The sequence below is a fragment of the Mercenaria mercenaria genome, chromosome 10 (assembly GCF_021730395.1).
Source record: "Mercenaria mercenaria strain notata chromosome 10, MADL_Memer_1, whole genome shotgun sequence".
Taxonomy (NCBI): Eukaryota; Metazoa; Mollusca; class Bivalvia; order Venerida; family Veneridae; genus Mercenaria; species Mercenaria mercenaria.
The window spans coordinates 15,952,950-15,980,181 of record NC_069370.1 but is presented as its reverse complement, the minus strand read 5'-3'; the positions used below and the strand labels follow the sequence as shown (position 1 = coordinate 15,980,181).

The 27,232-nt window shown below is 35.1% G+C and overlaps 1 protein-coding gene across 3 annotated transcripts in view; it reads left to right on the top strand.

Moving 5' to 3' along the window:
- The first annotated feature begins 971 nt into the window (after positions 1-971).
- LOC128559784 (uncharacterized) overlaps positions 972-27,232 on the top strand; it is a 30,494-nt gene continuing 4,233 nt past the window's right edge. The window contains exons 1-10 of one of the 3 annotated variants that reach the window (XM_053552325.1): positions 972-1,107; positions 13,075-13,174; positions 15,347-15,530; positions 16,202-16,245; positions 20,818-20,904; positions 21,160-21,456; positions 23,316-23,352; positions 23,641-24,015; positions 24,578-25,012; positions 26,088-27,119. In XM_053552325.1, coding sequence (XP_053408300.1) covers positions 13,172-13,174; positions 15,347-15,530; positions 16,202-16,245; positions 20,818-20,904; positions 21,160-21,456; positions 23,316-23,352; positions 23,641-24,015; positions 24,578-25,012; positions 26,088-27,119 — 2,494 coding nt within the window. In that variant the 5' untranslated portion in view covers positions 972-1,107; positions 13,075-13,171. Of the gene's footprint in view, positions 1,108-13,074; positions 13,175-15,346; positions 15,531-16,201; positions 16,246-20,814; positions 20,905-21,159; positions 21,457-23,315; positions 23,353-23,640; positions 24,016-24,577; positions 25,013-26,087; positions 27,120-27,232 lie in introns of those variants that run through there. The other 2 variants (XM_053552324.1, XM_053552326.1) reach the window with 2 other exon arrangements.

The following is a 27,232-nucleotide window of genomic DNA, read 5'->3' as shown; positions in this document are numbered from 1 at the left end:
AAACATTACATACAGTGTTCTGGAGTCGCCCATATGAATTACCAGTAGCGACTAAAAAAAGCTAACATGCAGCGATAATGTAAATGTTTGTTATCAGTCAACCTGTGCAAAGTGACATACAGTTCGTTTTCGTAAACACCGTGTTTGTAAACATTAAAGATTGCGTTTTGTAACCTTAACTCAGGGTTCCATATTTTAGTGTGTCTTGTATAAGTAAAACGTGAGCTTAAGCTAAAACAAAACATAATAAAAAAGTAGAAAGGTTATTTTGTAAGTACAGTAATTCTGGTTTGAAAACGTGTAAACACGGGTGACCTAGTGATCCAACTGTAAATGTATATTAGGTAAATACTACAGTGAAGGTATTGATCGTCAATGTGCATCTATCCGTGACTGCACTCTTAAGATATAGATTATTCCTGGTTATAGGGGTGCTTAGTTATGCTAGTATTTGAATTATGTGATAGCTCAGAATGATAGTAAGAAAGTAAGTCAATGTTGCTGAGTGATAAAATGATCAGCTGACTCGGAAGATGATATTGAAAATGATCCGGAGACGGCATCAGCAAACGAAAGCGAACTTATAATCTATTGTACATGTAGTATGAAATGGATCTGAAAGGCAATGAATAAAATTCATAAATTATAAATAACAAAAATAATAGAAATACATGTAAATTTGAATGATTTAAAAACAAGAACAAGTACTATTTAAAATGAAAATATAAAAAGAAAAATTAATGATTCAACTTATTTCTGTTTCGATCTGAAATCTGACTGCTCTAACTACTGCGCTTTCCGGACATTTTTCCAAATAGTCTGCGTTTTCCAGACATTTTCAAAAAAATTATATGCTGCTTTATTTGAAAACCGTTGTGCGACTGAGTCAGTCCTGACTACTCGCTCAAAATAAACTCGTCTAAGTGACAGGTTTAGAGGTCATGGACATGCGCATTGTAACTACCGCAGCCATATTAAGACTATCTCGCGGAGTACACTTATACTAACTTATTATGAAATAGTTCAGTTTCAGATATTTTATTGATGATAGAAATATGAATTTATATTGTTAAACATAAGAACGGAATTTTGAGCAGTTTCGAAATGGTGAGTGTTTTTGATTTTCTTTCTTTCAATGAGTGAAACAAGATTTTTCACTTTTTTTATAAAGAGTTCACACTTATTAGGTTTCATATATATTTCCGCCTTCCGATCTTGAGTTTTCATCTTCAAAATGAGTATCTACCAGATATATATCTACGTAACAGTTCGTTTTCATGGAAAATAGACCCGGATGTGAATTAATAATTCCGACTTGTTTTAACTTGAAATGGCGAAAATATCGACTTCTTTATGTTCTTTCTTTTTCCCCCGTGAATTATTGAAATATGAAAGTAAGATATATATCCGAAATATTCACATTTAAAACTGTCAAATATATTTTCGCTGAACTAAAAATGGGTACTTTTGAAAACCGTCACATAATAATAGTTTGTTTTGCACGTAATCCCACTCGTGAGCACCCGATTCTACATGTTTAAGAATGGTGTAGTATTAACGACTCGTGAAAATATTGCATCTAGTATTCACTCGTTCTTCTTACAACGAAACAAAACTAAACTACAGACGGACGATGTTTTAGTAGCTTAATTTACAGTGGCAGTGAGTTCTCACTTAATCTTGGTTATACGATAAAGACTTTAAGGCCAAGTTTCATTTTAACACACCAGCCCAGACTAGATTTATTGAGCCGACCTCGTTTTTTTTATATTTAGTAACTTATGTTTTTGTTTATTTCATTATCATATCTCGTCGTCACGGGATATCTTGTCTGTTTCTTTTTATCTCGTGATCATGGTGATAGCTCATCTTTCTCATTTTTATTTATCGTAGTCATGACATATTTTTTTTTAAAATCCACACATGTCCCTTATCATACCCTATACAGCTCCCTTCAGATATAGCTCCTCGGGGAGCTATATTCAGGGCACCTTATCGTATATGGTTCCTGTCGTATATATATATATAATAGCTTCTTGCCAAAACTGGAGCTATAAACGGAACACCTGTAGCTTTGTTCCGTATATAGATCCTCGGTGTTTTTATGCAACATGGATTACGTGGCTTATTTATGACATTTTGGTTATGTCGCGTTGGCGCGCGCGAGGCTTATGTTGAATATTTCGTTGTATCGTCCTGGCTTGCGCCGTGACAAATTTTGGCAATATCATTGTGTCACTGCGACATTCAAAAGATACCAATCCACGAAAACGAAACATAGAACGAGAAAGAACAAAACATTATATTTTGTCTCTTTGTAAATCAGTTAAATAATTCAAAATGTTCTGTCTGATCTGAAAATGTTTCAATACAAATATGCTGAGTTCATTCAATTTATATTGTTTGATAATGATTGGTGATGATGAGTGATGATGATGATGGTGATGATGATGATGATGGTGATTAATGATGAATATTGATAATCATAATGGCGACAATTTAGAATCATGATAGATAAATGATACCGTTGGTAATGAATATTGATAAAAATAATTGATGATGATGATGATAATGATAATGATGATTGAGGATGATGATTTAGGATGACTGGTAAATGAAAATGTTGATGAAGACGATTCAAGTAGTTGATCGATGATGTATACTTATAAAGACTGATCATGTTAAATGATGACTGACGTTAGTGTCACCTGGGGTCATAGAGGATCATCTTGATTCACTCTAAACGTAACACTGGGGCTAAGGTCACCAGGGAACATACCTTAATTCTAATGCAAGGGTCATAACTAGTACTTAACCACTATTTACCAGTTAACATTTCTGGGCAGTTTGGATACTTTAGGGTAACTACCGTCAAGTCCGACAAAAAACTAAAATCTTCAGGTACACCTCATTAACATTAGTAGTTAACCCATTTTTTCCTTCTATTTTCTACATAAATCCGCCATCTTGTTTTGTGGAGACACTTTTTAGTAGGCGGAACGTTATTTACGGACAATCGCTCTAAACACTGTGATGAGAACAATGTAGGGTAGGTCCATAAACAACACTCACAATCAGCACTCAACAATCAGATAAAATTTCTATTTAATTTCTATTCATTTTTAAACGAGTGTTTTATATTAACGCGTTATAAAATTATTTACCTATTATTAATATCTATGGTGGCTGATTTCTGCCATTTCGTGTGTTCGTGTCGGCGAGGCGAAATGTCGAAGTAACGAAAACACGAAAGGTCGAAATAATGCTTATTTGTCGTGTGTTCGCCTTTCGACTTTCGAGGCGAATACACGAAGTAACAAAACATTAATGGCGAAATAACGAAATTTCAGAGGCGAACACACGAACTTTTGTATTAATCACTTTTCGTATCAGCGGGTATTAAAACTTCGTTATTTCGCCGTCAATGTTTCGTTACTTCGTGTATTCGCCTCGGAAGGCGAAAGGCGAACACACGAAAGTTAAGCTGTTTTCGACCTTTCGTTACTTCGACCCGCGGACACGAACACACGACAAATGTTTCGTGTAGGGTCTCCCTTAATACACTATAATAATGGCGCAAATTGCATTGTTTTATTGCATATGAAACATTTTCTATCATAAATTGAGAAGATATTTTTGTATAAATGGTAAAATACATTATCTAGATAGCATTCACAGTTCAGGTCGGCGTAATGATATGCCCCGTAAGACTGACTATCCAGATAGCATATTCATTTCAGCAGCATAATTGTTATGCGCATGCCTACCGGAAGGCGAATACACGAAAGGACGAAATTGCATATTTCTCGTGTGTTCGTGTCGGCGGGTAGAAGTAACGAAGGCGAATACACGAAAGGACGAAATTGCATATACACGAAGACACGCCAAAAGAAGGGGGACAACACACAGTTTTGATACCCGCCGACACGAAAAGTGATTAATACAAAAGTTCGTGTGTTCGCCTCTAAAATTTCGTTATTTCGCCTTCAATGTTTCGTTACTTCGTGTATTCGCCTCGAATGTCGAAAGGCGAACACACGACAAATAAGCAGTTTTCGACCTTTCGTGTTTTCGTATCTTCGACATTTCGACCCGCCGACACGAAAAATATGCATTATTTCGACCTTTCGTGTTTTCGTTACTTCGACATTTCGCCTCTCACACACGAACACACGAAATGGCAGAAATCAGCCACCATACATATCCATTATTTTTAAAGATATTATTCAAAATGAAAGCATTGTATTTATAAACATATCCAACATATCCTAAATGGTATGGGTATTCTATTGTTACACATTTTTCTATAGATCATAATAGGGTTGATCGAGTCTGTGTAAAATGATACTAGCGGTATTTGTAATTTACTGAATGTGTAGAGAAGTACATTTCATAAAGGTTTTATCCTCTTTTCAATTATAGTGAGCGTAGCTCGCAAGCAATTGCGAGAAGCGCAATTGCGAGCGCGTAGCTCGCCTTACGGCAATGTGTAGGCGAATATGACAAAATCAACCACACTGTATGTATTTTAAGTTAATTTTTACAATTTAAAGTATAGCGATAACATGATAAAGACAAAGTAAAGGGAGGTAAAAAGCAAAAATGTGTATTTGCTTCTTGGCATCCTATACTACTGAAATTATTCAATTATCAGCAAAGCGATTGCATTAATTACATTAAATAAGTAAAAGTAAACTTTGTGTGTAATTATCAGTATTTACTTTTGGTTTAATAAAAAGGGAGATAATTACAAAATGTGAGAAATGAATCCAGATATTTTAGAATGAACATTCACATTGTACCAGCTTTTCTCCATTTTGGACCTGCGGTTATGATATACATGTACAATGCTTTATTATGAAACTTTTTATTTGAATAAAATAAATAGGAAATACCGGGAAGTAATTTTAAGATAAATTGTTGTTATTATTATCAAATGTTCATTTTGTGGTTTATACTTTTATTAAATGGCAGCTGTCTCAGAGCAATGCATGATTAAGTCCTTAAGTCCTTCCTTTACCATTCAAAGCTGGACATTGACTTTCAAATCACTTTGCCATAGTGATGGGCCGACTATCGGCGACAATCGAATAATCGTCGGTGTTGCATTCATGAACGCGATCGCCGACTTCACTTTTCCCAGACCGATTAATTACTTGGCATCCCAAACGGATAATTTAGTTGTTTCTGACCTTTTTCTTTCTGGTACTTACTGTTCTTTGGGGCAATTACGCTAAGGGAAACTACTCTACGTAAAAATGGCTTCCTCCAAAGTCTCGAAAGAAATTGAGTTCATCTTTGAATAAACTTACAGCAAAGGTATTTTCAATTTTTGATTTTGTGGGATTGAAATAATTCCAGTCGTTATTAAGAATTAATAAATCGTTAATACTTTTAATTTTGCTCCATATGATTTTAATTTAATATCACAATATATCACTGGATAAGAGTCTCTGGTGAAATTGAGACCAGTACCTGATTTGAAGTTTACTATCTTCACAAATATTTTACTTTTATGCTGTTAACTTAACTATGTTTATAAAGGGATACAATAGAAGTAGGATATTGGATGTCTGTGTGGCTCATTTCTTAAGTAATGACATAAAACATACACTGTGAGGTGAACTTATAGATATATGCAACTAGAGTAACCGATTATCCGATTATATCCGATTAATCGAATCGGTTGGCTTGTCCGATTATGCCGATTAATCGGTTGGCAAATCTAACCGATTTGCCCATCACTACTTTGCCACCACTTATGTGGGGTTGAAATCATTCATGTGACGTAAAATTCTTTCAGTTAAGTTAGCAATGCAGCTGTTTACCGAAGATAATTGGTTCTACCCGGTCATCTGCTCATGCCTGTAATGGAGGAGCCTTGGCCTTCCCTTCTTTTACCATTCAGAGCAGTAAATTGCCATATTCCTAAATTGTTTTGGTGGGACATAAACCCTAAAATTAAACAAAACTTCATGGCCTACTTCTTGAAGACACTTGTTGTGTTGTACATAATTATATATGTTTAAAGTTTTCCATCACACTGACACAGTGCAAGATAAATGGCAACTTTCTATCTGTAAATGTTGGGGAAGACTTCTGTGCCCTTCTGGGCATTATTTCGGGCATATACGGGCACCTGGTTGAACCGCCGACCTTCCGTAAGCAGCCTGGATGACTCACATAATGACCAAAGCTGGGCTCGAACCCTCATAGACTATGGTCTAGTGAATTGATACCGACATCCTTCACCACTTGGCTACAGAGATACCTTGCTAACTGTATTAAATGACCAGTTAGATTGTAAAAAAAAAACAACATTACTGAATAGAACATTTACATTTCTGCGCAATGTAATGTGTTATTCAATAAGTTAATTATGATTTAAAAAAAAAATGGTTTTACATAAGTATAAAGATATTGCCCTTGCATTAATGGTTTCCAGTTTTTAATACATGTAGTAAATTATTTACATATAACTGGGAATTCAAGTTGTAGGTCAATAACATCCTTTTAAAATATAGAAAAAGTTTAACATTAACTTGACCAAGATGACTGGAATATGATTATAAAAGAGGACCAAATGCACTGAATTTGGAAGAATAAAGTGAAGTACCAAAGTAAAACTCGGTGATGCTCAGCCAGAGTCATTTTTAACTAGAAATGACAATATTTATACATATCAGCGTGTGTAGTATAACTTTTCCTAATCTCAGGAAGTTCATACAATTCTAAAGACACTTTTCAGATGTGGTTGCTTACCATTTCTTAATAAAACAAGTGGTCAAGGAAGTAAAGGTACTTCAGTTTTGTTCTGCAGTATTTTCTTTTATATATTCAACTCTAGTCTCATCAGATAGTCGACATTTCAAGTAATAGTTAAACCAAACTGGTAAATACAATACAGAAAGGAAGTAGATTTGAAGATTAATTCCCCTACAAGCTTACTAAGGTCTAACAATGTTATTACTATATCTACAGTTGGCAAGCTATTAAGCTTGCTTTGTTGAACAAATGTTTACATGTACTTAATTAAGTGGTAGCGCTCAAAAATGCAATTGTTCTTCAAAAAATGTTATAATACATGTAAAGACCTTGTTAAGGACTCATTCAATTGGTGATTGTAATACTTGAGTTCCCTTTTGCAACTGTTAATACTCAGTTGTCTGAAGACTTAAGTGTCCTTTTTGTAACTGTTAATACTCAGTTGTCTGGAGATATTGGATTAAATAAGACTGAACTCATCAGATCCCGAAAGAACACATATCAAATGTTTCTGTGTGTGATAAATATATAATTTTGTAGTTAAACTGCATGTATTTATTTTGACTGATACCTTCAGTAGCACAAAAATGGATTTCTAATTCATATAGATGTCTGGGACTATAATAGTTACAGTTAAAAATGAAAGAGTTATCAAATCCACGAGTGTGTGAGGGAAAGGGCCGGGCGGGGTGGAATTGTCATATTTCATGCTGATATGCTTATCTGTATCCAAATTTAGATGCACACATGTTACACAAACAAGTTCATTTGCTGAATTTGGCTATTAAAAATGCTTGTTTGTGTAAAGCAGTAGAAAGTTTATTAAACTCATATCATACTATTATACTTAAAGTAATTCAAAACTGCTTATGCTAATTTATGTTGCCTTCTACAACAGTATCCCAGTCATATTTTATTTGTAGCAGGCTTCCTGTATTAGATTTTGGAAAAGCTGTACTCTTACATGTAAAGCGTGTTCTAGTTACAATAAAAAGAAAATCAGATATCAACTCTAATTTCTTGACGAAATCTTGAACTTTAAAGATGATGTATATCGCAAATGTCATACAGCCATGTTATAACTTACATTGGTTGCTGGTGAAAGCAAGGATTGAGTTTAAGATATTTTCTTTCATGTATAGTTGTCACTGTCAGATTTTGGTTGTCGGTGCGAGGGAGGTAGTTTGCACCGCCTGACTATGGCTAGTCTTTACTCCGGAAACTAACACTTTAGTTTTCTTATTCATTTGTGTGTGTGTGTGTGTGTGTGTGTGTGTGCGTGTGTTTGTGCGTGTGCCACCAATTGTTCTGCTGCCGTTAAAGCTAACATACAGTACATGTTTACAACACATGGTTTAGACACGTTTTGCACGAGCAAAAAGAATTATTCTGACAGCCCCCACTCAAGAAAACTCTCGACTGTTTTCCAAATTCAAAGAATAACTCAACACGAACCCGTCAGGTATCAAGTCTTCTCGGGTAATCTGCACAGACGTTGTTGGTTCTTTTGACAGCCTCAATTTGGAGAACTTATAGTTCTGCAAGAACAATGCCCATCTCATAATGCGACCACTTTTAACTTTACATTTTTGAATGTAGGTCAAAGATGCGTGATCCGTTTGCAGTTAAAACTGTTGTCCATACAGGTACTTGTGGAATTTCTTAATTCTTTTCAAAAGCTTCTTGCTTGTATATGTAATAGGAAACAATTCGTCATCGAACCTTCGCAAAAGCGCTGCGCCAACCTCGGTATCCGAAGCATCGCACTCAAGACAAACGGTTTGGAGAAGTCCGGCTAATGTAATATCGGCGCACGAGTCAATAACTGCTAAATAACTTGTGTCCTAAATTAAAAAGTTTTCTGTTACAAGTGCAGTATGCACTAACCGTGACACCCTACCAGAAGTGATAGGCAAATCGGTTAGATTCGCCAGCCGATTAATCGGCATAATCTTACAAGCCAACCGATTCGATTAATCGGACATAATCGGATAATCGGTAACTTTCGTTGCATATCTATAAGTTCACTTTACAGTGTATGTTTTATATCATTACTTAAGAAATAAACCACACGGAGATTAAATATCCTATTTCTATTGTATCCCTTCATTAACACGAGTAAGTTAACAGCGTAAAAGTAAAATATTTGTGAAGATTGTAAGTTTTCAAATAAGGTACTCGTCTTAATTTCACCAGGGTGCAGACAGGCAGTATTAATCCAGTGATATTGTGTTATTAAATTAAAAATTATTTGGAGTTCAGCAAAAAAGTAATAACGATTTATTAATTCTTAGTTAACGACTGGAATGTTTTCAATCCAACAAAATTAAAAATTGAAAATACTTTTGCTTGCGTAAGTCTTACGGCATGCTATGCATACTGCCATACTAATGTCCAGAGTTTGGGATTATGGTTTTCCCGGCTTAATTTTGCAAAAGCCATATATCTTCCAAAATCTGGGCGATCATAGATGACCTCGAGTTCTTCCGAGACGTTGGAGGAAGACATTTTTTGCAGAAGAGTAGTTTTCTTTGGCGTAATTGCCCCAATGAACCGTAAATACCATAAAGAAAAAGGTCAGAAATTACTAAATCATCTGTTTAGGGTGCCAAGTAATTAAGCTAATCGGTCAGGGAAAAGTGAAGTCGGCGATCGCGATCATGAATGCCACGCAGACGATTATCCGATTGTCGGCCCATCACTACCTACCTGTACTTCTTACGACGTCTCTTCGTGGCATATTAGCGTTACTATACTTATGCCGCCAAACATGGGAGTAAATATGTAAGCCCGATTTCTATTGGTTACTTTTCAAAACATAATATTTGGTCTCCGGTTTTTTGTTTTATTGATACGATGAAGCTGGAATCCAGGCTGGTCCTAATGTTCGGAACGTTTGGAGTTCTAGGTGTGTTCATTTGTTTGCTCACTAATTCCTTACGTAATACCGGCTCACTGAGGCCAGCCGGTGTAATGAAGTATTTCGACCCCCATAGAATAACGACCCCCCGGTTATTATTCTATAGAAAATGTGACTCCTTTCCTGTAAAATATTGACTCCCCTTATAAAAAACTGACTCCCTTTGAAAACTCTATAGAATAACGACCCCCGGTCATTATTCTATAGAAAAACTGACCCCTCCAAGTAAAATACTGACTCCCTAAAGATGACTCCCTTCGAATCTCATAGAATAACTTCCCCGGTTATTATTCTATAGAAAAAGTGACTCCTTCCATGTAAAATACTCACTGCCGAAATTACTACATTCGAACTCTCATACAATATCGATTCCCGGACATTATTCTATTTAAAAAAATTACTCTTTCCGTGTAAAACACCGGCTCCTAAAAAGACTTAATAATCTATAAAAAAGTGTTCCCCACCAAACCTAACGGACAATTTTACTAGATCTACAACTCTAATACCCTCCATTGCCAATAGTTAACATTTTGATTGTACTACTACTACTGGTTCCGCTACTTCTATTGCTATTACCACATGTACTTCTTCTACTACTACTACTACTACTACTAATACTACTACTTCTACTACTACTACTACAACTACTTCTACTACTACTACTACTACAACTGCTACTACTGATACTACTATACTTGCTTCCACTAATACGTCTTGTACATCTACCTCTTCTTCTCCTGCTGCTGTTGTTGCTGTCACTTATTCCTCTGCTGCTGCTGCTGCTGCTACAGCAAGCAACTGTCACTACCACTGCCACTACTACTACTAGTACTACTACTTTCTATTGTTGCCGCTACCGTACTTTACTGCCACTGCTAAGTATTGCAACTTCTATTAATACTAAGTTCTATGCTAGCAGTTTCTTGCGCAGTTTTCTTCTGAAGAATTACTTTATACCGAAGTTTGCAGGGATTATCGACACTGGTGTGTTTTGTGAATGTATTGTGAATTGTTATTTTCCTGAAAAAAAAATGTATACACCAAGATACAGCGTCTAGAAATAGAATCCCTTTTCCCGTTGCGGAATGCTCTGATTTCTGTGTCAAGTGATGCAATCTGGGGCTAATGGTCAAACGGAAGGACGAACGGACGGACAAGGGCAAATCTATATGCCCCCTCCCCCAAGTGGGAGCATAAAATGCAGCAATTAGGCCTTAGAGACATGAGTTATCACTAAATTTGACCAAAGGACCGGCGGTCGTTTTTTTATGGGAGTCAATATTCTTCGTGAGGTTCAGTTTACTTCACGTGGGGGAGTCATAGTACTATGATCTGGAGGTCATAATATTATGACCGGTTTGGTGGGGTGGGGTGGTGGGGGGGGGGGGGGGTCACTTTCTCTATAGAATAATGACCGGGGTGTCATTATTCTATGGGGGTCGAAATACTTCGCCAGCATTAGGAAACTTCCGGGTTTACGTCAAGCAAATCGCCAGACGCTTTTTTAAAGGCCTAACTATAGTAAAGGAACCAGCGTAATGGCGGACAGATTTTTGAACACTATTTTTTCACTTGGCATTGCCAGGGAGGTCTAAATCAAAGCTGGTAGTACTCTCTTAGAAGATACATGACCCCTACTTTTCTTTTCATTTTATGTCAGTTTAAAATAAAGTAAAGATTTGCTCTCTGTCAGTTTTATATAGAATAAATAGGGCATACTATTTATGCTAGTTTGACCTAAAATCGAAACAAAGCGTATAGTGAACGGTCACCTGTAAGACACCACGCCGTGAAAAATCAGTCTCCTTTTTCCGAAACTGAACAAAAGATCAAGAAAAAGGGTTAGCGGTGGGTTTAAGATATTAATTTGATAAGACAGCTTCATAATTATAATTTTATGTAAAATTTAGAAATGTCATTTCTATCAGTTGTCTTATCAAATTAACTATACTAATTAAAAAATGTACATTTCTAAGCAATACTCACCCAAATGGTGGTGTCTTCTCCAGGCAACAAAACCGAAGAACATCGACTTTAGACATACTATCAAATTGTTTGAACTTCAAGTCTTTAGAAAGTTTGACATAAAACTGTAATACTAGGAGAAGTGGTTGGTTATACTAGCTGGCTGAACTTCGAAGAAGCTAATGCTATTATGTTCAAATATCACTTCACATGTGACAAATATGTCCATACATGAAATACCCACACATAAAACATTTAGTGTGCTATTGTAAACTCTGTTGCTGTGTTGAAAGGTTTTCACGAAAATAAGATCCTCCAAAGAATAAGATGACACCAGAACTGTACATAAACAACAGCATTTACAATTCAAAACAATTGTCCATTCTAAGGTACATAAATTATGCACAACAAGATATATGTATAATGTATCAGACATATCTTGTGAATAAAAATGAAATTATTTGTGTCCGGAAATCGTAAACGGGTAATTTAAATTACATATGTATCTTCAATAATTGCAATTCAAGTCTCTCAAGTAACATCGAGCGAACGTTGTGTCAGTCTAAGGCCTTCATGATAGATTCTACTGATGTTCCACCAAAGAGAGCCATAGAAGGACCCTGAGCTCTAGTACTATGAGATTTCATTTTCAAATGTTTGTCAACCAAGGGATTTATACAGCTTAAACAAATAGGTTACAAAAATGCATTTTTAGGATACCGTGTATATATACTACATTTTCAAGTACTGGACACTAACTAGCCTGAAATAATTGCTTTCTTTGAGTTATATTTCCTCAACTTAGCGATGCGCTATACGCACCAGTGGTATTAGTGATAGATGAGGTCAGAGAAAGTACAGGCTACACGGTATAGTCTTATTTTAATATTAGTATACATTATCCACACGCACACGCATAATTTATACATGACGTTACACCAATACTCACAGAAACAGTCAGATATAAAAGTATGTCCGTAAAAAAAGAATTAGTCAATTTTTTATAGAAAGTTTCTGCAAGTTTTATTTTTGAATTACTCAGTCTTGAAAAGTTTTTTTTTTCACGTTGAGAAATGGAAAGGCATTAGCACACCTGAAATTGTCATCAAACCTAAGAAATGAAATCTGACGACTGGAAATAGTTCTCAGCTCGCTTTTATGAATCATTGGCACTGATATGCTAAAATCAAAATACAAGTTATGCATATGCCATTCTGTTGTGGCAGATCCTTACACAGTACTGATTTAGAAAACTCAAGCTATGAAATCAATTTTGCGCCAAGATGCATAGAATACAAAACATCCATAGTTTAATGAAAAGTAAAAGCGAGAGAAAAATAAGATAAATGCCTACGAAACGTAATTTTAACGTGTACTTGATGAATATTTATTCTTTTAAATATTTAGTTTATTATTCATTACAGATTTGTTTCAAACTCCTAAATACATTTACGGACGAAAGTTGGTGAGTTTTAGAAAACAATAGCAGCACATCAACGGAAGATCGAACACGTGGAAAAGATGGTACGTGATCTTGATAACCTAAAAATCTAAATTTTAGGCTTTTCAAGTTTGAGCACAGTTTGCAAAACGCACAAATATTATTCATGCTTTATTTACAAACATGAATGCAACTTTATCGTAAAACGACACTTATACTGAATAATTTTGCACGTTATCTATGAAAAGTGTCTCATTTATTTACTTAGGTTACGTTTTAATAATTCTTCCTGGTGCATTTTCAAATTAATGATAAAACCATTTAAAGCTATGTTTACGTATATATACTTCTTCTCCCCTTATTATTGAAAACACAGCCAAATGGAGTAATTTGATTTGAGGATGGGTGATACAAAGTATATGGAGCTATATATTGGAGTCACGCATGCCTGTCCGTCAGTGATTCCTTCCGGAGGCATATCTCTGAAACCGTCTAGATAATTTTCAAATAGTTACACAGAAATGTTAACCACTTACTTAATACGACGGTCTCCAATGACCCAGTCTGAGATGAAATACCTTAACATTATGTCTGCACCAGACTTTTAGCATCAGTTGTTTACGTGCAGTGCGCACAAACCAGGCAACTTCATCTAAAGTCAAGGTGGCACAGCTCACCCTCTTAGCTCAATCGGGTACGAATCACGACCGAGGTAGTGAGTTCGATCCCCTGGCGAGGCTTATATTCTTTTTGACGACTGATGAAAGACATTGCGTCTGAAATCTTTGGTCATCCACCTTTGATTCATGTTAGGAAGCTGATAATTACTTGTGGAGAACAGGTTAGAACTGGTACAGAATCCGGAAAAATATATTAGGTTAACTGCCCGAGAATCCAGAAAAATATATTAGGTTAACTGCCCACCAATATTAAGATACTGTTGAAAAACAACGCTAAATCCAAAGTAAACAAACAATATAACGCATGGAGGTTAAAGTTTCAATAGCTTTATTTCAAACACGAGTAACTATAGATCAATTTTCACTATGATCGGATCATAATAAAGGAAAATTACACACTGTCCATAGCTTTATCAGATCAGAAAGTTCCAACGTTGTATGACTGGTGATTTCAACGCAAAACAAATGGACAGAATAACACGTTTCTGGTCTTGTAAGTATGATTTAAAGGAATATTAACCATTTATTGAGTCAAGTCAAAACGACGGGAGCTCCTCGAGTGCAAATGAATTCGTTTCTTTGCACATGGGTTCATTTAGCTGAGATTTGTGGCGTTTTCTCAAGCACCTCTGGGCAGTCCCACGAGGAAAGTAGATTTTTGTCAGTTTTTGAGATTATTATGTGATTTACGGTGCTAAATTGGATCAAGTAATTATTAATACACTATATTCAAATGCACGTTGACATTAATTGTTGTGTGGATTAAGGGTATTAGGAAATTGTAAGCCTTTTTTATAAGCAAAGGCTCATTTTGTCAGTTACAGAGCCTATCAAAATGATTGCGTTAGGTAGCGACACACTCAGAACTGCCTTGCTTTAGAATTTGGACGATATTTGAGAAATAAACCCGATTATTTCTATGAAAGTAAGCGTACCTGTTTAATTTTGAAGTGTTTTTATCATTCTTGATCCTGATAAGCATTGCATATAATTAGATATTCTCAAAAAACTGACAAAAATCTCCTTCCCCTGTCGGAATATATCCCGTCGGATATATCAATGTGTTTAAGAACAAATCTTAGATAACTGAACACATGTACCAAGAAACGGACTCATTAGTGTCCCAGGTGCAACCGTGGTTTCCATTTAATTCGGTATATAGCATATAGAAATTGCCTAAATTCATACTTACACCACCTGAAATATTCATTTTGTCCACTCTTTCTGCCTAAAATTCACTCTTAAACAACGATTGAACCACCTTATCTGATAAAGATACGACCAGGTATGGTAAAACAGATTTTTTGCAGTCCATTTCATGTAAGTATATCGATTACCTGCCGACGAAAATGTTTCACACTGAATTAATACTTTATTACTTTATTCTTGCGTAAAAATGTTCTGTGCGTGCGTGCGTGCATGCGCGCGCGCGTGTGGGGGTGGGGATTGGGGGGAGGGGGTGGGGGGGGGGGGGGGGAAAGTAATGTTTGCGTAAGAAAGTGAATTTATCACCATGTCTCTAAACAAACTGCTGGAACCTTTTAATTGAATAAACCAATATTGCTGTATATTTAGAGCGAAAAGAAAAAGTTGAACGGCGACAATAACAAACCTAAAGATTCGTGGTTTAAGGAGAATGACGATTACAGTGACAAAGATGAAAAAATCAAGGAAAAAGAGCTGTCACCTATAGACAAACTTAACAAAAACAAACATAATGCCACCAAGCGTCCAACCAACAGTAATAAAGTTGATACAGGTAAATAAATATGTCAACAACTGTGTTTCATTTTTATGATAGTTTTCGCAAAAATGAATATTATCAAATGCGAAATATAAACTCTTAAAATCATGTTTATAAAGTAAAAACTGTGGAAAAAACCAAAACAGTCCAAATATGTACTCTTAACTGTTTCAAAGATCATGGCCTTAATATATACAAAATAAAAAGACAATGATTCGAGTATATTGTCAAATATCAATTACCATTGGTACATGTTACAACCCTTGTATCTTGCTAATTTTACAAAAATATAATAACATAACTAAAGTTTTATTTTAACTATAGGTTTATTTTCACTTAAGCATACGGTCTCAATTTTACTAAAACGTAATGCATTCACTTAAAAATTCATTCATCTACGAGTTTAAGAGTGGTCACCCTTTAACAAATACAAATATTATTATTTTGATCATGACCAGATTTGTTGCTATATCAAACAAAACATAAAGAAAATTAACTGATGAAATCTGCATTGTTACATGACCCGGTTTGTTTTGCAATTGAACAAAGAAGACTGAAAACTGTGTTTTGTTATACAACAATTCACTGTTTAAGCAAATGTTTTAGTTAACTGTGACATTTAAAGCATTATATTTGAAAAACACAAAGTAACACTTTTTATTCATAATTTATTCATAATTTTTCAGTGCATTTAGACGATGGAAAGCATGGAGGGCACAGTTTCGGAAAAGTATGTGAAAATTAGTAATCTAAGACACAGAAAAATATTCTATGTACTGGTCCACTGGTCTATTTTGATTCTTTTCCATCATTATTCTAATATGTTCAACCGATCTTTCTTGGCTTTGATTATTTATATGTTTTGGGAAGAGAGGGACAGATTTATACAAAACAGATTTGAATAGCCTCAGGAGTTATCTCAAGCGAACAAAACATTGGGTCTGAACACACCTGGCCTAGTCTCATAATGGTAACCGCAAGGCACAACAATGTAGGTACAATGTATTTTATTAATGCATCTATTCTGGATTGATTATTAAAAACATTATGTTTTCTGAGCATAACATGTGATTTTCGGAAAGAAGCACAATTGAATATGTTTATGGAATATATCCTGAACATGAACGAGTAAACAATGTCTTAAAGTATTTTTTCCTGTCCAGTCCATAACTCTGCCATCCATGAAGGGATTTTAATATTACTCGGCACAAACGTACCTCATAATAAGACGATGCGTCATGCACAATCTTCCGACTCCTAGCTCAAAGATCAAGGTCAAACGTGGCAGTCCAATGTTAACATGGTATGAACAGGGTGTCCGGCCCATTACTCAATAAGGGATTTTAATATAACTTGGCACACATTATTATTATTATTATTATACCAGATTTATATAGCGCCCTTTTCATGATCAATTTCACGTTCAAAGGCGCTTTACATAGTTCAAATGCAGCCACACAGGGCGCATAATTCATCCTCTACTAGTACAGACACAGAGCGATCTGACCAGAGGGACAGAGTGAGACAAGGCCCCCACGACAGAGAGGTCAGAAATCAGATACAGGCTTGTCCGGCTAACTTAGCCTAGCTCGTTTCGAATAGACAGCCTGATTCTTTAACGTGCCCAGTGTATAGCACTGATACACGCAAGGATTGCCTGGGTTCCTGACCAGTTCACCTCTAGTTGGGTGGGAAACACTGAAAAGCGTTTCTGAAAATTCCCAGGTAGCTGCCGGGGATCGAACCCCCGACCTCAGGATTGGAAAGCCAGTGTGCAAACCACAAATGTTTCCCATGATGAAACAATGTGTCATGCGTAAATCCCGGACTCCTGGCTCAAAGGTCAAGGTCACAATTGGAGGTCAAAGGTCAATAGAGTTCTTTCCTGTCCGGTCCAGAACTCTGTCATCACTCAATTGATATTAACATTACTTGGTATAAATGTCCCCATGATGAGACCAAGTGCCGTGCGCAACACCCAGAACCCTAGCTGAAAGGTCAAGGTTACACATGGGGATTAAAGGTCAGTGGGACTTTTACCTGTCCGGTCTATAACTTTGTCATGCAAAACAGGATTTTAGTATTACTTGGCACAAGTATTCCCCAGGATGAGACAATGTGTCACGCGCAAAACCCGTGCCCTTAACTGCAAGGTCAAGATCATACTAGTATGTCAAAGGCGAAAAGGGCTATTCCCCTGTCCAGTCTGTAACTCAACAATCCTTAAAGGGATTTTAATATTACTTGGCACAAATGTTCACCACCATGAGACAGTGTCATGCGCAAAAACCTGGTCCCTAGGTCTAAGGCCAAGGTCACACACAGAGGCCAAAGGGAATTTCCCTTTGTTGTTACTATAAATAACTCATATGATACCTTTATTGATATTCGGCAAAAAATGCAATTTGAAAACAACTGTAGGTTTTTATACATACAAAGTTTAATCCAAGTGTTTTGTTATAACATATTGTATAGTACAATATAGTTTATACATCATTGACAGATATCAGTTCATTATGTTATACTGCAATAGAGAAAATTAGGTGCCTTCCAGTAGGGGACTTTGCATTGCATGGCAATACTTCATTCACTTGTTCCTTTAGTACCTCAACTCGTTCCGAAAAAATCGCAAAATACGTTTTCAATGTCAGAGCTCTACACATGACTATAAGTAAATGAAGTTTAATTCAACAGCAGCTGAAAGTATATGCGGTACGTTTGAATGAGAGACTCTGTTTAAAATGTAGGTGTAGATACTTACTTAATTGATTTACTCCTTTTCGCTTTTCAATTTCCCTTTTCGAAACATTAAATTCTCACACCGCTATTTTTACCTAGCATGCGATAGGAATGATGCCGATTCAATACAATGCAAATGATTTATACTGAAACGCGGAAGAGTAAAAGTAAACACGTTGCTGTTAAGAAAATGCACTAGGAAAGGAAAAAAGATTAGCACTTGTGACCTGCGGAGGCTTACATTTGTTTTCGTTGTGATCAACCTATAAGTCGACTTACTTCTTTTTTGCGACACATATATAATTTAGTTGTCTACACATTTGCCAAAAAAAAAAAAATTACATCAAGTAATGTGTAAGTTTATGTCAAATAGCTTTAGTGTTACGCTAGAATATGTGTTAAGGGCCTTTCCTGGAGTTATTCATGACTGCCTGTCTTTATCCCAGTAGTGCTTCTTTAGTGTCGTCAAAATAAGTTCAAAGTAAATAGATCCTTATTGTCCTTTTTAGCGTAAATTCGTGTAGAACGAGTGCTTTAATCACACGTCTTCATTCTGCATGATATGAGACGGTTTTAATGTTAATACTCCAATGAAGGCAAGTGTTTCAGGGTTTATTGCGCGGATAAGAGCAAATATGCGCCATTTTTAGGGTAGCAGCCAAAAATCACTGCTTATTCAGCAGGAACCCCCGTTTTCTTTTCATGTGTTCGTTGATTTATGATAGAACTTTCAAGAAAAATAGGTGTAGGACAATGTGATGTTCTATAATGGTACGTAAAGATGACCTGAAGTCGTTTTTATATGAGACAAAGTAGGATTTGAAGTAATGACCTTTAACCATAAGGTTCTCTATATAAAGTCGAATATGGTATCGCGTGTATCGAAAAAAGGATTTTACCCAGTATTATGAAACGTTACAGTAATACTATTCAGCATATGAAGTTGTGCACCAAGGGTTTTGATTAAGATATCACTCAACCTGATCAGAGATATGCTCAATGCCTTAGCCCTAATTTGAAAGTTGTGTCGCACATATCTAAAACAGTATTTGATCTAGATTCATGATAGGAATATTATTCAGCATGTGAAGTTGTGCACCTGGCAATTTTGTTTCAGGTTTCTGTCAGTCAGGCTAGAGTTATGGCGCTTGATTATCAAAAATATGCATAAATAAGATAAAAGTTAGTGTTCGAATTATCTCTAAAAGTATTTGACTTAGATTCATAAAACTTTAGGATGTTGTTATATATCATGTGCACCTGATGTTCTGTTTGGAATTTCACTTAACCAGACATGAGTTATGGTACTTGACTCAGTGAAAAATACATGAAATACTTAAAGTTTATGTTTTCCAATATCTTAAAACATATTTCACCAAGAGTTATGAATAATAAAATCTTTAAAAAGATCCCTTGGAAAAGACAGGATTTCACCAAGAAGAATAATTGCAGACTTGGTTTGATTGAGTCTGCTCATGAGAGGTAATGAAATGTGCAACACCTCTGTAGCACCAGCTTAAGCGGAACTCTATTACACATATGTTGAATGAACAACATGATCCCAAAGATATTGAAAATATAACAACACTGGAGAGACTTTTTACAGCCGCCACACGGCACTTAAAGATTGCTGTTGTGAGAGTTAATAAAATTTGTAAAAAGATCCTTTGGAAGAAAAGAGTTAAACCATGTAGGAATGTTATCCAGTACGTCTGTGAGATTTCTTTAGTATTTCATTTTGTAGGACCAGTGTTGTGGTCCTTGACTATGTCTAAAATAAAAGTTTGTGTCTCATGTATCTCAAACTGTACTTGAGCAAGAGTCATGTATAGACTTTAGAGGATTTCTTGTATAGCATGTTAAGTTGTGCACAGAGTGCTTTTTTTAGATTTTACTTAGTAGGCCACAGTTATGGTCTTTGATTTAGTAAAAAAAGTACACATAAAGATAGTGTGTCGCAAACATCTTAAAAATGTATCATCTAGAGTCACAAAACCATGTACAGTGACATGAGCGGAAGCACCTGTGTCCTATAGACATACATTTAGTTTCACTTAACTCTAGAAACGTTTCTTTCATATCAGATTTAATATTTGCAAAATTATTTCCATACTGTGTTGGATTTCGGCAGTTTTCTTTGTGTTTTATCTTGTCTTAATCTTTTTCTTTTCGTTTATTTCCCTTCTAGCTGCTATTTTGCTTGACTTCATTATTTTATATCAAAGTAAATTATTAACTTCATATAGTGGTGTGGTATTATATTGTTACCAAATCATCAAACTGTAGGTATGTTAATTCACACACCTATTTTCTGTAGTAAGAGCCTGTACATTAAGAAGAGTAAAACTGCTCCCCGAGCTGATACATTAGTTTGACCCACTAATTTCTAAAATAATTTCTTACCTCTGATTTGTCTTTAAGATGTATCTGCTTGATTTTGGGTGCAAGACTTATTCCATATCTGCCCCCCATGGCACCATGGCGCTTCCATAATTTCTCTTTATTGAAAACTGTATTTTATGTTTAGGTCTTATCCATTTCCATTTTGTTCTACTTTCAGCAGTTGATAAGGGAAGCAGTAGCAAGACTTTACCTGAAACAACAGAATACAAGCAGCAATGACATCTGGAATGCTTTTCTTAATGAATTGGTATACGCATGTTTTCTTTATAATAGGTGTCCTTTTATGGTTTGCTAATTTTCAAATTTCAATATATAGAATGTACCGGATTTACTACTTAATCATTATCAAGAAATGATCTATGAGTTACTATAGTCTGGATCCTTCATCTATGCATGTTTGCTTTACAAGATTTTATTATTTCCTTTGCTTCCATTTCCATGCACATGAAAAACATAAACTTTGCAAAGATAACATTAATTATTGTCATATATATCATTGCAGTTGGTTAATGGTAAACAAATGGACATAATGAAGGCAGAAATATTTCTGAGAATGAATGAAATGGAAAAAATGCTGTTAAAAAGGATTAACAGTATGGCCTCTGAAAATAACAATAACTTCCAAGATATTCGAAAGTTCATGGAACATTTTCGAAGCGGTTGGCACCGACAACAAGCAGGAAATCAAGCCAGTGTGGCAGTTAATACAGATCCTGAAACAGAAGAAAGGAACTTTGATATTCCACAAGCACAAGAAACCAAACCAGAACCTGGGTTAGAAGGGGAACAAAAGGAAATGGTAGGTGTTGTTTCAAAAGGATCTGTGATCAAAATAATGTCATTATTAAAACCCTGAACAATGTACCTGTATAAACTTGGTAGTAGAACCTGTACAATCTGTCTTTCGAAACGAAAATTCATCATCAATTTTTATCAAAATCATGTGAATTGATCTCAGCATTCTAATGTCATAACTGATATATAGATAGTTAACATAAACTTTATCTAAATAATAAATTTGACTGATGATATTTCATTGACTCTGTGAAGTGTTATTATAACACATCATTTCAAAGCATGATAGATTTATTCTAAAATTTTGATAGCATGCATTAACATAAAAAAGTCGTATACAAATGATTATAGAAAAAATAGTATACATGTATAAAGTGAACAGGCAAACAAACACGTAAATGGAGAAATGTCCTCTTTTCGAAACGTAACAAGAAACATGTTTAACTATCGGATAATAATGTATTAGACTATTTTGAATGTTTTGTGTTTGTATTAAATGATTTGCAACATTGTTACATAGGACCTACGATATTCTCTTTTAAGAGCGAACAAGGAATATATTTCTGCACTGTCAGTATATAACTTCTTACCTGTCAAGTATTTGTTATAATTTATTTTTTACATAAAGATGTTGGTTTGTTAAATTTGATTTTGCGAAGTATCAATGATATTGATACATAAACTATGCAAATAAAATTTAAGCGTGGTTGATCCCTTGAATTGCATAAAAAACCCACTTTGACTACTTACTATTTCATATTTTTCAGCCTTTTCAGTTAGACGACATTTGCTTTAATCATTATGTGGTTAAGATTAGACTCCAGAATTTTAGCTATTTATGATCTTTTTTTTTTGAAATTGAAGTTTAGTTAATTTATGAATAGTGAAACATGAGGTTTTGTTTTATAACAACTTTTAAAAATGCAAATTCAAGAGTAACATGTCTGAAATCAATATGGGTTGCCTCGGAAAAACTTGCCTACCATATTGACAGTACACCGACGAGGATTTGTACTTAACGACAATTTAAAAGTTTTGTGATTCGGCAGTTTACTTTCGATGCCCCGTGACAAACGCTCTTCACTTTCGAATGAAAAAAAAGAGTAGAAACAACTAATTCACGTGTGTTTCAAATATAATACATAATCTGCCAGTAACTAAGTTTCAAAGTCTTCTCAAAAGCCTAGACCCACTACTATATAAGTGCCCCAATCCAATAAACAAACCCCATCTTATCTGCTGCTTACCAGCGAGAATGTAACATTAGCTGATTTTGATTAGAGTTCCAACTAGACCATGAAGATGTGCCCAGTGAAGTTGAAAGAAATTCATTTTCTTTCGGTGAATGTGGAATAATGATAATAATAATAATATATCGATCATGTCCTGATACCTTTTTTCTTTGTTTTAGTACGATTTGCAGGTCAGTCGCTTTAAATTATCCGAAATATGTCGATAAGATTTTACTTTTATACTTAAATCAACTTGAGATTTTCTCATTCATTTTATATTGTATGTAAGTACATACTTTTATCGGGTGATACTTTGTCCGTGTAATATTGCCACACCTTATTCTAAACCCTTCAAAATCTATAAAAGATTTAGCTTTAAACATGCATTATCTGTCTAAATGTTTTAATAGTGCACAAAAAGGCCATTCTAGTAGTTTCGTTTCAGTAACAAAAAGAAGAAAATATTTCAATCTGAATAACTAAAATCAACGAGCTAAAGTAACTTTTTATAATACGTAAATAAGAATAGCAAGAAAGTCGCACTTAGAATAGAAAACAACAGAAACACAAACCCTCTGGAGCTTTTATTTTCTTCTTTTCATCTGTCTTTGTGTTTATTCTCATATTTCAGAAGGTCAAAGATACATCACGCATGGAGCAGAGTGCAGGTTTGTATGAGAATCGCTTTCATCCGACAGTTTAAGAAAGTATGTAAAATATCTTCGTAAAGTTGTAACATGAGACGTATGAATATCTGATCCCTGCACTCATAATAAGGGAAAAGAAACACATGTTGCATTGCAGTATCAAAATTTTAGAGGATTGTAAACATCGTAATCTTTTAACTGCATAAAAAACGTATTTTACTTGAAGATTATAAAACTAAGAATATATACTGATAAACCGTGAATAGTAACGAAGCCAAAAACTATACGATTATATTTCTAATTCTATAGAATGTCAAGCGCCCACAAATGACCAAACTGACAGAAGTAGAGAAATTGAAGACATTTGTGTTCGAGTTGTAAACAGACTTATGAACTGTAATCAGTATCAACAGATACATCAACAGGCACAGCAAGCGGTTGAAGTCTCTACCTACCCTCAAGACTTACATCTTACTTGTTCTTCTCACCCGCCACAGGCTTTTGATCAAAGTAGCACACCTTCTCTAGCTTTCTGCTGCAGCTGTACTCGATGCATCTGCTTCTGTCACTCCAAGGACAGAAGTGTAAAAAATAAAAGCAGGAGGAATAAACGAAGGTTGTTCGGCGATAATGCCGACAGAAAGCATAAAGATTGGAAACGCAAAACAGAAGTCACAGATGAAGGTAAAGAGAGAAATTTTCGTTATTATTTAACGTGTTATTTGAACGTGAAATTTACTTTAACTAACCAGATGAAAACAGACTAACCAAAGCCATTTGTTATCATAAATTGCGTAAATACCTATGTTTTCTGGATTGAAGTTAGAAATATTGCAACTATATTTAAAGTTCAAATACATTCATTCGCACTGTACATTTCTAATAATGAGCGTCAAAATGAGTGCTGATCAGATGAAAATGCATAACGTGGACAAAAATGTATCAGACTGATATCATGTAACAAATATACTTTCACGGTGCTAGAGGGGCATGGGCAGTGTTACATTTTCCATTACTGCTCATGAACAGACTCAATCAAACCGAGTCTGCAATTTTCGCTGTTTGCCTAGTTCTCGGCTCGGTGATTTCGAGGGATCTACTTTTCAGATTTTATTTAACATAAAGTAAACGAACAAGATATTGAACCTGTCATTTCCTGTAATCACAGAATATAAATTTTGATATTAATTTCATCTTGCTGTATAGGGTTATAATGATTTTGGATACATTGTGCGTTATATTTCAGAATTTGAAACAAATCCTCCGAATGGGGACTTAACACATGGTGACCTGAATGAACAAAATGGGAAAGTTCACCTCTCAAAAAGTTTGCCTTACCCTTACAATTCACAAGGAGAATCAAAAGGCAGCAATGAATATGATAGGATGACAGAGTACCTATGTCAAGGAGAATGGAATAGTCTGAAGTTTGGAACGAATCTTACAAGCAATGTTTCTGATTCTGATGTTCCTCAAGACGAGTCTTACATAAGAAAGAAGAAAGCCCCCCAATATCCTGATCGAAAGTCTGCGGCCTGTGGAGGAGGTAATCCTGGAGATCCAAGCGATGGATCAGACAGTGAAGACGACCTTAAGAAGGGTGATGGAAAAGATGACAGAGGTGATAATGGCAAAAAAAGTGATGGCGACGAGGAAAGACATATTTTTGATTGGAAGATAGGTATGACACTGACGAATTCTTGTACGTTTCAGAATAAATCGCGCATGAGACTGTTCTATTTTACCCAACGTTAGAGCTGAAAATATGACACTTTTTGTATTATAAGCCTTACCTGAATACAAATTCTTTACAGAATCGGTACCTATGAAATTTATTATTTTAACTCATCAGGGCTCAGTATGTTAAATGTGAGCAATTTTGATCACTCGCCGTCAAGGCGTCTGTCGATCGCCAGTCAATCGCCAGTCGTCTATTGCCTGTTTTCTTACAATTAATCAAATTATATTTCTCTAAATCATTTGTGCAAGTGTGTTAAACTTGGCACAAAGTCCTGTTTGCACATGTTCAAATAGTTCGGTTTAACTCAACTGTACACAGGGACCACAAAGTCTTGAAATAGAAAACTTATAACAAAAGAATTTAACAGAAGTGTTTTTTGGTGACTGTACGTAGGGTGTTCCAGAAAAGACTCGTTCCACAGCAGGCAACGTAGAACTTGGTTGTAAAGTTAAATACTGTGCAAGAAGTACATAAAGTTTATGTATCTAACCGCTTAAATGTTTACATTTTAACCACCAAATCAAATGTGTGTCGTATTTAAGAATATAACTAATTTATCAAAGGTCAAGGACACATTTAAAGGTCAAAGCTGAGAACATTCATTAATACACTTGGAATTATTTCACATCTTTGGCCGGAGAGACATTCTGCATATAATTATATCTTGTAATAGAACAGAAAGAAAATCACAAGCATATACTTTTGTTAGACTCACTGAAGGATGAACATCAATGGTAATCTTTGTGTTAAGTAAGGCATTTCCATTAAGTTTTTATTAAAACTATGTCGTTGCATATCTTCACTGAATTAAAACATCTAAGACTAGTTAAATGTTGTGTACACAATGAATAAGTTGTTTTCAACCATATCGATTGTATATCGAAAATTTGAGAAATAACATATAAATAAAAGCATATAATATTTCTCAAAAATAACGCTGTCTTGATATATTGTTTACGTCTACTTTATTTGGTTCCAAGTGAAAAGAATTGTACAACTTCAAAAATTCTTTCAGATGTCGATTCTTGGAAAGAGTGTATTTTAGAAGGAGATGAGGAAAAAGTAGAACAGTTACTACGTAAAAAAATATTACCAGATGACAATCTATTACAAGAGGCGAAAGAGAAATTCGGGAGAAAATCTAAAACGTTTTCGGATATTTGTAAAAAGATATCCGTTTTCGTTGGCAAACAGTCAGAAGAAATCGTCGATGTATGGCCTGCATTTAAATACAAGAAGGATTGTGACAACGATGAAAAAGTACTGTTTGTTGTTTGTACAGCGAAGAAAGTAGAAAACATCGACATCAACACATACGAAACTGATCAAAGGTGTATAACAGAAACACAAAAAAATGAGAACCAAATTATAAGGGAACGCGAACAGGAAAATCCTTTTGATGATGAGGAAATGAAACAAATAGTTCAATGCATGAAAGACAATTCAGTAACTCTCATGGACATTCACAGCAATATTACAAGAATTTCTGTAAGCTGGATTAAATCTAAAGGTTATGGGACAGAATTAAGCTCAATGAATCATGAATTATGCATAGTCCTCTATGTTCATATTAAAGGACTAATACCTATCAATGAAGATCCATTTCCAACAAATGTTGGAATTTATTCTGTTGATATAAGGGAAGGAGTTTTCTTGCCTCTGGCTGGACCTTTTGAGCACCATGAACAGATCAAAATGGGATGTGCAATTAGAGGTGACTTTCACACTGGTGGCGGTGTAGGCACGTTAGGAGGTTTCGTTGAACACAATAATAATATTTATTGTATAACAAGCGCTCATGTTATGTTTGAAAAGCACCACTTCGAACATCTTCAAAAAAATAAATTGATATTATTCGGACCTCATCATCAATATTTTGCATACCAACCAACAAAAAAAGAGGCAAAACCCTTTGGTAAAATTACAAAAGCTGTTTACACAGAAGGCGGAGGCGGTGCTGCAGGAGTAGAAGCAGTTTTGATCTGTGTGGATGAAAGATGTCCTAGTTCTGGAAACTTTCCCGATGGGAAAAATTACCGTGAGGCAGGTAAGGAAATATGTATTTGTGATATGGTACACAAATGTTTAGTCACACATTAAGAGAATTAAGTAATATTCAAAACTTTTAAGTATCATTAAGACTTACACATATATATATAA